This window comes from Haliaeetus albicilla, chromosome Z (assembly GCF_947461875.1).
Source record: "Haliaeetus albicilla chromosome Z, bHalAlb1.1, whole genome shotgun sequence".
NCBI classification, from domain to species: domain Eukaryota; kingdom Metazoa; phylum Chordata; class Aves; order Accipitriformes; family Accipitridae; genus Haliaeetus; species Haliaeetus albicilla.
Window position 1 is genome coordinate 58,786,200 of NC_091516.1, and position 14,798 is coordinate 58,800,997.

The 14,798-nt window shown below is 47.1% G+C and overlaps 1 protein-coding gene across 1 annotated transcript; it reads left to right on the forward strand.

Moving 5' to 3' along the window:
- Window positions 1-659: 659 nt before the first annotated feature.
- On the forward strand, window positions 660-4,289 carry LOC138683814 (uncharacterized). Its single transcript, XM_069776318.1, has 2 exons — window positions 660-724; window positions 3,188-4,289. Exon 2 carries the CDS (start codon window positions 3,215-3,217, stop codon window positions 4,247-4,249), a length of 1,035 nt encoding a protein of 344 aa, XP_069632419.1. The 5' UTR covers window positions 660-724; window positions 3,188-3,214; the 3' UTR covers window positions 4,250-4,289.
- Window positions 4,290-14,798: the final 10,509 nt, after the last annotated feature.

Below are 14,798 nucleotides of genomic sequence, written 5' to 3' on the forward strand. Positions count from 1 at the left end.
GCCAGAATACCAAAAATGGTTTGAATTTAAAGTATGTCTGTCCAAACTGAAATGAATCAAGACACTTTAGAACAGGTTTATGTACAGGAGAAAACTCTGTTTAAAGTAGCAAGTACAGTAATGCATGCCATATATAATGTTACTTATCACATACAGATATACTTAGGTCTGTATGCAAGCTGTTTACCTATTGAAGGGAACTTCCACCACACACACTTTTTTTATGTACATAGCCCACAATTTTCAAGACAAAAACAGCTTCAAAGAAAATCTAATATGATAAAGAAGTTTGATTCAGAGATTTACACAGTTAATTTTAATTTTGAAGTGGTATGGAACTACAGAAAACTGAACCACTGGAAAACTTTTTTAGTTCATGTCCTGGTTTCAGCTGGGATAGAGTTAATTTTCTTTCCAGTAGCTGGTATAGTGCTGTGTTTTGGATTCACTATGAGAAGAATGTAGATAACACACAGATGTTTTCAGTTGTTGCTAAGTAGTGCTTAGATTAAGCCAAGGATTTTTCAGCTCTCATGCCCAGCCAGGAAGAAGGCTGGAGGGCACAAGAAGTTGGGAGGGGACACAGCCAGGACAGCTGACCCAAAGTGGCCAACGGGATATTCTATACTATGTGTCGTCATGCCCGGTGTATGAACTGGGGAGGAGTAGGCCCTGGGGGGACAGATTGCTGCTTGGGAACGGAGTGGGCATCAGTCGGTGATTGGTGAGCAATTGCATTGTGCATCACTTGTTTCGTATATTCCAATCCTTTTATTATTATTGTTGTCATTTTACTGTTATTTTCTTCCTTTTGGTTCTGCTAAACTGTTCTTACCTCGATCCAGGAGTTTTGTTGGTTTTTTTTCCCCTGATTCCCTCCCCCATCCCACTGGGTGGGGGGGATTGATAGAGCAGCTGTGTGGTGCTTAGTTGCTGGCTGGGGTTAAACCACGACAGTTCATTAGGCTGAATAGTTCATTAGATCTAAGCATCTATGTAGCACCTTCCTGTAAAGAGTCTGTGTAGTCTGTTCACGAAGATCTCCAGCAATACAGATAACATATTCTCCCTAGTTTTTTTTATTTTAGCAAAGCTTTTGATACTGTCTCTCACACTATCCTTCTGGACAAAATGTCCAGCACACAGCTGAACAAGTCCATAATACATTGGGTGAGCAACTGGCTGACGGTTCAGGAGAGTTATAGTAAATGGGGCTACATCAGGCTGGTGGCCAGTTATCAGTGGGGTTCCCCAGGGCTCAATTTTAGGGCCAGTGCTCTTCAGTGTTCTTCTAAACAATCTGGATACAGGAATCAAATACACATTAAGTGAATTTGCTGATGATACTAAATTAGGAGGAGCTGTGGACTCCTTTGAGGGTAGAGAGGCCTTACGGAGGGATCTGGATGGACTAGACAGCTTGGCAATCACCAACCGTATGAAATTTAACAAGTCCAAGAGCCAGATTCTGCACCTGGGATGGAGTAACGCTGAGCACAAGTATAAATTGGGAGAGGAGTGGCTGGAGAGCAGCCCTGCAGGAAGGGATCTGGGGGTGCTGGCTGACAGCAGGTTTGATATGAGTCAGCAGTGTGCCCTGGCAGCCAAGTGGGCAAACCACATCCTGGGGCGCATCAAACACAGCACAACCAGCCGGTCAAAAGAGGGGATTATCCTGCTGTATTCAGCTTGGTGCAGCCTCACCTAATAAAAGCAGCTGAGAACTCTGGGTTTGTTTAGTTTGGAGAGAAGGAGGCTGAGGGGTGGTCTCATTGCTCTTTGCAGCTTACTGAGGAGGGGAAGTGGAGAGGGAGGTGCTGAGCTCTTCTCCCTGGGATCCTGTGACAGGACACCTGGGAATGGGTCAAAGCTGCATCAGGGGAGGTTCAGACTTGATGTTGGGAAGCATTTCTTTACTGAGAGGGTGGTCAAACACTGTGGCAGGCTTCATACAGAGATGGTCGATGCCCCCTGCCTGTCAGTGTTTACGAGGCATCTGGACAATGCCCTTAATAACATGCTTTAACTTTTGCTCAGCCCTGAAGTGGTCAGAGAGTTGGACTGGATGATCACTGTAGGTCCCTTTCAACTTTTCTTTCCTTTCCTTTTTCCTTTCCTCCTCTCCCCTCCCCTGCCCTCCCCTTTTTTACTCTTCTTTTTTCTGTCTTCTTTTTTCTTTTCTCTTTCTTCTCCTTTTCTTTTCTATTTTTTCTTTCCTTTTCTCTCTTTTTTCTTTTCTTCTTTTCTTTTCTCTTCTCTTTTCCTTTTTCTTCTTTTCTTTTTCCTTTTTCTTCTTTTCTTTTTCCTTTTTCTTCTTTTCTTTTTCCTTTTTCTTCTTTTCTTTTTCCTTTTTCTTCTTTTCTTTTTCCTTTTTCTTCTTTTCTTTTTCCTTTTTCTTCTTTTCTTTTTCCTTTTTCTTCTTTTCTTTTTCCTTTTTCTTCTTTTCTTTTTCCTTTTTCTTCTTTTCTTTTTCCTTTTTCTTCTTTTCTTTTTCCTTTTTCTTCTTTTCTTTCCTTTTTTCTTTTCTCTTTTCTTTTTCTTCTCTTTTCAGAAGACAAGAGGAAATGGGTACCAATTGCACTGGGCGAGGATTTATCTCAACATTAGAAAGAAATTTTTTACAGTGAGAACAATCATTCACTGAAACAACCTCCCCAAGGATGTGGCAGAGTCCCCATCACTGGAGGTTTTCAAGACCCAATTGGACAGGGCACTAGATAACCTCCTCTAGGCTCCCTTTCCCGCCAAAGGTTGGACCAGATGATCTTTGGAGGTCCCTTCTGTCCTGGGCTGGTCCACAGTTCCATGACTCAGTGAGTCAACCCCTCCTTGCAGGGCTGCTGTGGACCTTGCATGGGAGGAATCAGGTGAGCCCGGTGGGATGGCCGGTGGTGCTGGACTGGGGGGACAGCCTGTAGGACTTTGTGTTGCAGGCTCCAAGGGAGACATAAGGTCTCATTGCATCAGGCTCCCCCCGGGGCAGCTGTGGGGCGGGCGATGGGGCTCGAAAAGCTGCCAGCCCCACAGCTCAAGCCTGGCCCTGGCCAGCAGAGAGCAGCGGGGAAACCACAGGGGCCAGGAAGGTGTCCCTCAGGAGGGACCTGGGCTTTCCTTCCTCCTCCTCTTCCCTCCCCTCCCCTCCCCACCCCAGGACAGCAAGTGACCGTGGCCTCTCTCCCTTTTGCAGCACATAACACCCTCCGCTGCGGCGCCCATGAGAGGGAGCAGCCCCTCGTCCTCACTCCCCAGCTCACCACAGCACGCGGAGAGCATGGCCGCCAAGGGCGAGTGGAGCTGCCCCATCTGCCACGACGATCAGGACGACATGGCCTACATGTCACCCTGCCTCCACCAGTTTTGCTTAGGCTGCGCGCTGCGCTGGGCGTGGCAGAAGCCAAACTGTCCCCTGTGCAGGTCGGGGACGACAGCCGTCTTGTTCTCGGTACGGTCAGATGACGATTGCCTGGTGTTCGACGTCCCAAGCCCCGCAGAGCCACCGGCTCAAGTCGGCCAGCACGAGCAGGGGGCTGCGGGGCCGGCGCCCTTGGCTCAGGCCGGCAGCTTCCCTCCTGCGGCCTGGGCGGACTTTTTCAAGAGCCACCCCGACAACATCAGGCCCCTGCTGCCCTGGCTGCGACAGGAGCTCGGGGTGCTCTTCCAGCACCGCTGGTGGGAGGTGGCTGCGGCCGAGGGCACCGTCGTGGCCCACCTGTGCCTCTACGGGCTGGATGAGGAGGAGCTGGCGCAGCAGCTGCAGAACTGCCTGCCGGGCGACGTGGCCACGTTCGCCCACCGGCTGGTCGCCACCACCGTGCGGGTGTGCGCCGCGGCCGTCTGCCGGGGCCTGGCCCAGCAGGGCCCCCGCGCCGTCTGGCTGGGGGACGACAGGCCCGCAGCCAGCCCCACCGCCGCCCGGAGGGGGACTCCCGCCGCCCCCGCCGCCTCCCCCAGCAGCCCGGCAGGCTCCGGCAGGGAGGACCGACCCAGCACGTCGGAGGCTGCCCTCCGCCGGGGTGCCGGCCGCCCCCCATCTGCGCCGGTCCCTGCGGAGGGGGAGCGGCCCCGGGAGGAGCCGGGGCGGGCGGCGGCGGCAGGTGCCTCTGCCCAGGGCTGCGGCCGCAGACCCTCCGCTCCCGGCCGGGGCAGGGACCGCTCGCCCGGGGGGCGCCGGCGCCCCCCAGACGGGAGGGCCCCCGGCCCCCAGCACTCTCCCCGGCCCCGCAGGGCGCCGCCACACCAGCCGCATTAGGCGGGCGCCCCCGGGGCTACCGAAGCAGCGGCCGAAGCGCACCGGGGGGCTCTCCTTAGTCGCCTCAGTCTACTTACTCGCGAAAGAAAATAAAGGAGCAAAGGCTACAGGAGGAGTCTTGGTGTCACTAAGGGTGCGGGCGGCCTTGCTGTCGCCAGCCGGGCTGCCTTCGGTGCTGCGCCCGCCTGCGCCCTCGGGTGTCCCTTGCAGCCGGGGGTCGGTGGGGCGCCTGGAGGGGGCTGGGGTACAACCACGCAGCTCTTTGCCGGGGGAGGGGTGGGATGCTCCAGCTGACGGCCCCTGCCGTGTAGCCCAGGTGCTATGTCTTTGTTTCTCCCCCGAGGGGAGCTCTGCTCAGCTCCAGGGCCGGTCCCGGGGAGGTGTTTGCGGGCAGGGGGTCTCCAGGGCCAGCCCGCGCCCCGGTGCTCATCACCCCAGGCCTGGCCGCCTCCGCTCCTGGCCCTCTGCCCCCACGTCCAGCCCACGCTGCTCGCTATGGCCTCGGTACGTAGCACTGTGGCTTGGCGCCGCTCCGTGTAAAGCCAGGGCTGCGGCTGCCAGTGCTTTTGGCAGGTAGTCCCAGCGAAAGCCCTGCTCCCCGGCAGAACGAGGCTGAGCAGCCCCAGCTGGGAGGCCTTGCACGCTCAGAGCAGAGCCAGTGCCCTGGTGCTAGCAGCAGCGGTGCCCTGTACAGCGCGGTGATGCAGGGAGCTGCCTGCTGCGTGCTGCGTGCTGCCTGGGATGTGCTGCAAACACTAGAAAAGAGCAGCCTGTCAAAAGCATTGTCAGTATTTCAGGGAGACATTTACACCGTGGGAAACTTCATGGGGTTGTTTTTCATAACATGCGTTATTAGGAAATTGGCAGTAGAATGCAAAGGATTGTTTTCCACGTCTCGGGCAGTGTGCTCAGCTTAGGAAATCAGCATTCTGCCACAGGCAACCATGGCTTTCCAGTGCTGCTTTGGGTAAGCCAGCTCAACACTCCCACTGCACCCACCTGCAAAGCGTGAATAAGCAAGCCAGTCCATGGCAATCAGCTGCTATTAAGCAACCTACTTCTGCTAAAGGGAACCGGGCTGTGTTAATCGGCTCTAAGTAGGAATGAGACTCATTACACCTCTTGCAGGGTTCACCTGGCATAATTTTGTAGGCTTAGGCAAGAAGGCTTCTGCTGGCAGTGGTGCTGGATTTAGTGGACCACTGTTTTGGGTTTGTGTGGTAGGGTTTTGGTAGTGGGGGAGGGCCTGCAGGGCCGGCTCCTGTGAGAAGCTGCCAGAAGCTTCCCCGGCTCCAAGTTGGACCCACCACTGGCCAAGGCCGAGCCCATCAGCGATGGTGGTAGCACCTCTGGGATAACAGATTTAAGAAGGGGAAACCTGCAGCGGGGGAGGAGAGCGGGATGTGAGAGACACCCTGTGCAGGCAGCAAGGTCAGTGAGGAAGGAGGGGAGGAGGTGCGCCGGAGGAGGTTGATGCCCCCGCAGCCTGTGGTGAGATGGCAGGCTGTCCCCCCCCCAGCCCACGGAGGGGAGCGGGGCAGCAGATGCCCCTGAAGATGGCCGAGACTCCATGGGAAAGCCCGCGCTGGAGCAGTGTGTGACTGAATATCAGTCCACAGAAGGGACCCATGCCAGGGAAGTTCGTGAAGGACTGTCTCCTGTGGGAGGGACCCCACGGCGGAGCAGGAGCCCAGTGAGGAGTCCTCCCCCAAGGAGGAAGGAGCATCAGAGACAACATGTGACGAACTGACCCCAAGCCCCATTCCCTGTCCCCCTGTGCTGCTGGGTGGAGGAAGGAGAGAGAACTGGGAGTGGGGTTAAGCCGGGAAGGAGGGAGGGGTGGGTGGAAGGTGTTCTCAGGTTTGGTTTTACTTCCTAAGATCCTTGTTTTGATTTGATTTGTAGTAATTGAAATTGATTTTGTTTCTTCCCCAAGTTGAGCCTGTCTTTTGCCTGTGACCATAAGTAGTGAAGGATCCCTCCCTGTCCTTGTCTCAATCCACAAGTGTTTCTTTATATTTTCTCCACCTCCCACCGGGGTTGAGTGGGGGAGGAGTGAGCAAGTGCTTCGTGGTGCTTTGTTACCAGCTGGGCTTAAACCACGACAGGTGCATACCTGTTGAACATCTCATTAGTTGGTAGATAGTGATCAGCAATGTCAGAGATGCTCAGTTCCTCCTTTTCTACAAGTTTCAAGTCTCACTTTCCAGCAGCTGGGGCTGTCTGCAGTTCAATAGGTTTCACAGCCTTTGCCATGGGGTGACAGAGGACCTGGAAATGACCCAAGACTATCTAGGTAGCCTGCTCATCTAGGTACATTTTCAGTGTTCTCCAGAAGAGGAACTAAATTAACTGAGGCAGGTCTTCTGGATGAATAAAGTTCAATGGAAAGCAGAAGAAATGTCCCCCTCCTTGGGATGCTGTTAAATGCTTGGGTCTAAGGAATCATTTGCATGAGGTGTAGAGTGAACCAGTGCACAACTAAGTCTTCAACCCTGATGAATAATATGGCTGCCCGCTCACCAAAAAACATGTGAACCAGTATGTGTGACAATATTACTATTTATCTTTTGAAAACCTCTAGCCCTTAGAGATTAAGTATCCAGTATGTTACGCACAGAACGAGCCTGAACTAAGTGACAAGCTGCTGTCCAAGGCACTGAGATGAAAATTAAGTGCATAGGGGCAAAGAAATGCAGAGCTGTAAAATAACTTTTTTTAAGATCATTCACCTGGTGAGTGTAATTGGGATAATAACAGTTTGATCCTTGGCTACCTACATGAACAAGATCACACAACTCCTTCAAACCACAGGGCTTTGTGCCTTGAAAATGTATTAATTTCTTTTCCATTAGCTGGGGCAGGAAAATGTACGTACATACGTACGTATGTATGTATGTGCTTGCACACCTGTGCACGTTATTTGTTAATGGGGAGAGGGAGGGAGAGTGAGGGAGAGAGCAGGAGTGAGCTGGCAGATGCCTGTTGTACTCTGGAAGAGCTGAGCAGAAAAGCAAAGGCAGATCCTGTGCATGTCCTGCATGTACATTTAGGTTTTTGGACATATGAGAAAGACCTGAAAGAAAGAATTAAAAAAAAACCACTGGATGGGCTGCTGTCCTGTAAGATTTATGAACTGTTAAATTTAGAAGAGTCATTTTGCTGTTGCTGGTGCATTGAAGGCTCTTGTGCATGTTCACGTGGTTTGTATCAGACTAGTTATCCCCCTGGGTGACAGGTGCAGGAAGATGTCCTAGATCCAAACCTCAGGACTGACTTTTTTACCTAGTAAAAGAGTGAAGCAAACAGATTTTTTTCAAGAGCTGATGCCTGCTTTTGAGAGCAGGTGCATAGGAAGGCAGCTGCAGGGAAAAAGCTTTTTGCACAGCAATCCCAACACTGGAACATGGCCTAGGAGACCATGGAAGTCATGTCCCCTGGGACCTGGGAAAGAGCCGGACAGTTTGCCTGCCTGCACTGCCTTCTCCTCTGGTCCTTGAATGTGTGTGCGCCCTCCTGCTGGTCCTGGAGAGTCTGTGCTCCACCCCTGAATTGCAATGGGATGAAAAATGTGTGAATGGGATGAGAGCCCCATCACTGAAGCACTAGTGAGTGCCCCAGTAAAGCCATCAACACATTGACATTCACACTCAGAAGACAGTGACTGAAGGGATGATAAACTCCCAGCCAACTCTGAACCTGTTTGAAACTTGTTGCTCCAGCTGGATGTGCATAAGTCTATGGGGCACGATAAGATTCATTACAGAGTACTGAAAGAGCCGTCTGATGTCATCATAGGACCTCTCTCCATTATTTGTCAATGGTCTTGGGAGTCTGGAGAGGTCCCCAATTGACTGAAGGCTGGCCAATGTCCCAATTTTCAAGAAGGGCAAGAAGGAAGACCCTTGTAATTACAGGCCTGTCAGTCTCACTTCAGTGCCTGGTAAAATTATGGAGAAGGTTATCCTGGGAGTTACTGAAAAACGCTTGACAGACAATGCAGTCATTGGACATAGCCAGCACAGGTTCACAATGGGAAAGTCCTGCTTAACCAACTTAATTTCCTTTTATGACAAGGTCACCCATCTAGGTGACCAGGAGAAGCCAGTAGATGTGGCTTTTTTTTGATTTTAGCACAGTTTTTGATACTGTCTCTCACAGTATCCTTCTGGACATAATGTCCAGCACACAGCTGGACAGGTCCATAATATGTCAGGTGAGCAACTGGCTGATGGGTCAGGCTCAAAGAGTTATAGTAAATGGGGCTACACCAGGTTGGCAGCCAGTCACAGTGGGCTTCCCCAGGGCTCAATTTTAGGGCCAGTGCTCTTTAATGTTTTTATAAATAATCTGGATGCAGGACTTGAATGCACATTAAGTGAGTTTGCTGATGATACTAAATTAGGAAGAGCTGTGGACTCCTTTGAAGGTAGAGAGGCCTTACAGAGAGATTTGGATAGGCTAGATAGCTGGGCAATCACCAACCATATGAAATTTAACAAGAGCAAGTGCCACATCCTCCACCTGGGATGGAGAAATCCTGGTTATACATACAAACTGGGGCGTAAGAGGCTGGAGAGCAGCGCTGTGGAAAGAGATCTGGGGGTTTGGGTTGATGGCATGTTAAATATGAGTCAACAGTGTGCCCTGGCAGCCAAAAAGGACGTGAAACTATTAAGAGTGTGTCCAGAGGAGGGCAATCAAGATGGTGAAAGACCTTGAGGGCAAGACTTAGAAGGATCAGCTGAGGTCACTTGGTTTGTTCAGCTTGGAGAAAAGAAGGCTGAGGGGTGACCTCATCACAGTCTACAACTTCCTCAAGGGGGGCAGTGGAGGGGGAGTGCTGATCTCCTCTCTCTGGTGACCAGCGATAGGACATGAGGAAAGGGAATGAAGCTGTGTCAGGGGAACTTCAGACTGGACATTAGGAAAAGGTTCTTAGCTGAGAGGGTGGTCGGTCACTGGAACAGGCTCCCCAGGGAATTGGTCACAGCACCAAACCTGTCCGAGTTCAAGGAGTGTCTGGACAACGCTGTTAGTCATAGGGTTTAGTTTTAGGTAGTCCTGTGAGCAGCAGGGAGTTGGACTCAATGATCTTAATGGGTCCCTTCCAACTTGAGATGTTCTATGACTCTAGTTATTTTTCCTGCCTCTATTGTTTCTAAGATGCAGCCTTGCTGCAATTTAGGACGCAGTTTCTTTCTACCTGAATTAAAATAAGATATTTTTTTTCCCCATCTTTCATAGTACCTACAAGCTTCACTTATTCATCATTGTACAATGTTCACAGTCTCTTTTACAGACCACAGATTATCTCAAAGTGGGTAGTCTCACTGCAATTTTGTTGAAAGATATTATTTCAGTTATTTTATTCTTTGGTTGTTTTTTTTTAAGGAACACACTGGTTTTAGAGCCAGCAGTAGTGATTTTCAACTGCTAGTGTGCAGACTGTATTTTTTGTTCTGCTGTGATGCTGGACTTGTATCTGGCATGTGCACCATCTGCACTTAACACAGGAGGGAACTAAGACTCCGAAAGATTTTACTGAGGTTTATAAACTTCTGGCGAGAACAGACCTTCACTATCCCAATACAATATGTGCACCTGTCTGGCTGTATTTAACATTAAGCCTTTAAAATTCAGCTTCTTTCTTATGGTTCCCTATGGTTATGTTCAGTTCACATGAAAGATTGTGGTCTGTATTGCTCCATTATACTTGAATTGACTTTGGTTTAGCATTTGGGAAAAGCATCACTCTTGCCTTCAGCCACCTGAATCTCTGAGAGGCTCTAGCCTCAGCCTGTTTAAAATGGAAAGCCATCTGTGCAATTTAAAGACAGAGAAATTAAGCAAAATAATCTATCCAGCTAGATAAAAGCTTTCGTAGATTATCAGAGAAGGGCCAAGATGAGAATCGCAGAGACTGGATCCAGTGTGAGTTCAGATTTAAAGCTAAGACACTGCTAGCATCTGACTCCTAAACCATACACACCAAAAGAGCATAATTAGATGATACCCTGGAAAAGTCCCAAATGTTGTGCTAATCTCATTAAATTCCCACATTCCAGAGCACTGTCTAGATTATTCTGACAAGATTTCAGATATCTTCAAACCATAATCAGAAAACACTATGCAGGTATTTTCATTTGCCCCAGACTGTTTCTCCTCTGATCATCTTGCTACAGGTACATAGACACTGGATTCAGTCTGGCTGCACCTCTCCTCCTCCCCAATTTAGAGCTGTTTTAGAAAGTAGTTTGGTGACTATTCCTGCTTCTTTGCAAAGCACTACTGCTGATCTGTATTGCTGAGACATGATTAAGAAGTTCTGCAGTGCCTGTAAGAAGCTGTAAAAGGGTTATCCTTCTAGTCTACTATCTAAAAGCCAACAACATTACTGGCATTGTGCAGGGCACAAAAATCAAGACAGACTCTGCAGTGGAGAGCTTACAAGCTAAAGCCATGAAGCACAAATAGGCACATATTTTCAATGAAATGAAAAGAGCCTGTGTTAAAACCTTCTGTGCCAACAAGCTGGACAACTTCATGCTAAAGCACACACCACAAATAAGGATTCATGGCCCAGTCTGAAGAGGTTTTGAACACCCACAGTTCATAATGACATCGCTGGGAGCTACAGGGCTAGAGCCCCTATTCAGAGCAGGCCATTAGTTTAAATAAGAGTGAAATCAGCAGAGGTTATAAAGTGCTTTACGGTTACTTGTCTGACAGGTAGTGCCATTGAAATGGTGGAATTAGAGTACTGCAAAGAAAACACAGCTCAGCCGAATAACTGCAGCTGTTCTCTACTGTGCTTTTTATTATTTTTTGCATAGGAAAAATTATTTGGGAACAAGACATATGGAACTCATGCTATTTAAAGGTATGTTGTTACAGACAAAGGGGCTAATATTTGTCACTATCCACAGTTCTGTAACTAGTCAAGAGCCTTGTATGAATACTCTGGCAATGCTCATCATGAACATGCACAATAATGACAGTTTTCCTTTATAAAAGCTTTCCCCCAAATAGAACAAATTCTCCTTTTTTCTCTTTGTTTTGACAAACATATTGCAAAGGACCAAATGAATCCCACCTCCACTGCAAGTTGGAGGAAATCTGCTAGATTTTTGAGTTGTTATTGGGGTAATGCTGAACATACTACAGTCTGTGAAGGAATCAGTCTGTAGTCTGTATCACAGTATTCTGTAGAGCAATGAGCACAGAGAGCTTGATCTTTATTGAGGATAGTTGCTAACAAGTTCTGTGTATAGAATTTATATTGGTTTCTGTAATAGCAGCAAGACCCAGTACGAGCACTGGATGTAATTTATGGCCCCATTTAGAAACTTTGTGTATTCTGCCAGAATTACATGAACAGCATTCTAGTCTCATTTCTAAATGACAGCTATACATTAGTAACTCTATACCGGACACCCAAGCTGTTTTCCACTGAAATGCTTTAAGGGAGGTTTGCAGATCAGCTGGATAAGGCCTCACAATTTCTTGTATTAAATTACAAGAAAAGCAAAGGAAACAAAAATTTAGCTATGCACTGTATCAATCATCTCACTCCTACATGAGGTTCTCTCTGCCTTGCAGGAAAAAGACTGTTTCATGTGTGATACTACAGAACACTTGATGAACACGTAACACTGAAGGAAGCTTAAAGCTGTAATTTTTCCATTGCATGTACCTGGCAGTCAGTACACTCATCTTTCTTAAAGACTGCATCCCACAGGAATAAGTGGAATATATAATGTTACAAACATGGAATAACCTTGCACTGCATTACTCACTTCTGAGGTTTGGATAAATTTTGAGTAAAAATTTGCACATTTTTAAGTAGCTGCTGATACATGTCTTCAGAGTCCAAAGCAGTAACTTGCCTAGCACCTTGAGAGCAGAGGCATGTACAAGGGTGCATAAAAAGGTGACTACATATTGAGAAAGCACTTGTTGATATGATCACCATAATGATGGTATGAGTTCTATTTATGAACCGCAGTGAAATGTACATGAGTTGCTGAGACATCTGCATTTCTCATCCACATCTACTTTACTTCTATCCTTCTCTCCCATCAGATTCCTTTCAGTCTACTTTATTTTAAATTTGTGAGTATCTAAAAGCACCCCTCCCCAACTGAAAACTGGCATGTAATCAATCAAAGAAACAGCACTCTGCAGAAAGGAATTCTCAAACAGCTACTGATGCCTGCCGGTATTGTCTACAGCTGTGGTCTTGCCTACAGCGTGAAACCACCCACGCACTCAAAAGAATGTGTAACAAGCAGCTGTACATAGAGAAGAAATTGCTGGGCAGAATCATAGAGTATGAAAAAATAAGGATTAAAATAAGAATGCCTAAAAATATTACCAGGGTAAAATCCTGTATCTGTCCCTCTTTCCAAAAACAAAAACCCCACATAGTATTGTGTTCCCCAGAGCCATGACTGGCACTACTCCATCTGAGCTCATGACAGCTCTAATAAAGTTTAGTATTGCTGAACCAACTGTGGCTCACAACAACAGGGTGCTCCTTCATCCACAAAATGGTGTGTTACTTTGCAGAAAAGGAGTGTAATTGCACACTTGGTTTTCCATGGGGTGTTGCTAAATTGGTCTCTGCAACCCCCCCCCCCCGCCTCTGTTCCCTGTTTTGCTACCATGAGCAGGACAATCTCACAAGACTTGTCTTCATCCAGTAGGGATGTCTGCCTGTCTTTCTTCCTTTCTTCCTTTTCTTTCTTTCTTTTTCTTTCTCTCTTTTTTCTTTTCTTTCCGTCCTTCCTTCCTCTCTCATTCTTTGTCCCCCCTTCTTTCTCCCTCTCTCCCCCCTCCCCGGGCTTCTTTGCCCCCCCCCCCCCTTCTTTCTTTCTCTCTCCCCCTCCCTCCCTCCCTCCCTCTTAACTGGAGACCTGTATAACAGCCAATATCTGTTTTTCTGGTCCATGGAGCAGGAATACAAAGACACTTTGGGGGACAGGGAAGAAATGCAGCAAATATCAGCGTCCTGTTCAGACTGTCTTTTCTGCACAGTGAGGGAATGGAAAATGAATGGAGCTTCACTGTGAGCAGACAATGACAGTGGCACAACAGCTCACAACTGACCAATTTTGGGAAGAACAAGCCTGAGAATTAAGGGCTGGTTTTGTTAGTAATTCCCACTGTGATTTTAGTCTCCTGTTGAGCTAGGACTGCATCACAGTCTGTCTGATCATGTTCTAGCATGGTGTGTGTCTTCTCGCCACAAATAATTTCTTCCTGTATATGTATTACTGTTATTCACCTGCAGATCTTTTTAATGTGTACTTTTGATGGTGAAAACTTCTCATTGGGAAGCAAAAAATAGCTCTTGGCATACGGAGATTGCAGAAAGATTTAATAAAAAAGCAAAAATTAGACTCCTAAAACAATTAAATAGTACAATTTTATATGTGAAGTTGTCTTCAACATCTAGACATCATTTTATTTTACAAGGCATATTAATTTTATAATGGTATATTTAAAAACTATTAGTAAAAGTATTCTGTCCCTAGAATAATGACTAGAAAGTACTTTCAGTGTTTTCACTGAAATTGTTAATTTGTCTTGTCTTTCCTTTTTCGTTCCTTTCAAATGTCATTTTTTCCTACACAAGTTAATGCGTTATCCACAGAGAAATAAAAAAAAATATACCCCTTGTGCTTGTGTTACTTTCATTCATATAGTACCACACAAATGAATTGCACTTTTTAGAAAAATTAAATTACAGTTTCCTTCTTCAGAGAGTTTTTAGTCTCAGTATAATAGCAAATGCCACTGGCCTTGCTCATGAAACTAGCAGCAGTGGATCAGCCTGCATGACTGAAGCCATTGTACTTTGATATTGTTTAATGATAAAAACCGACAACCCATAGCTTGATCTGTTTCACTGAGACTGACACAGGAACAATACATCAGTACAAATTATCACAACAATTTATCCTAGTTTTCAATTTCAAGACAAGGCACCTCAACCAGTGGAAGTTTGTGTTAATATTACTTCAGCACAGTTTTACACAATCCCTTCACCAACCTCCACCTAGCCAACCTTCCCTCTGAGCTCACTGTAGACATCAGACATCCTTCCCATATATGATGAGAAAAAGAACATATTAATCTTTCCCAACTTCAGTCATCTGACAATTTAACAGTACTGCAAGATAAAGTTGTCCAGAGGCTTTCTCTACAGTCAAAGGAGAAAGATGCATCTCCTGACGCACTGTTGCCTGTGTTAAATAACCCATGTTGACATGGTTTCTAGAGTATGCTGCCTGAAGTCAAAGGTTGTTTCTCGACAGAAATTCCCACACATTTCAGTAATTTAAGCTCTTTTCAGGAGCTTAATTAAGGATGAGTAGCACTAGATTTTTATATATTTACTTCTTTTTCTTTTAATTTGATTATATCCTTATGATGGTGATACTGAGGGTCTATATTTCTATTAAAGAACTTATCAAAGATGCTCCTTTAATTTTTTCTGTTCTCGTATCAGATATTTCTAACTGTTGCCCTGTTTGTATTCAGT

Excerpts from the sequence above, each read along its gene's own strand:
- LOC138683814 (XM_069776318.1), top strand. The coding sequence starts at position 3,215 with ATGAGAGGGAGCAGCCCCTCGTCCTCACTCCCCAGCTCACCACAGCAC.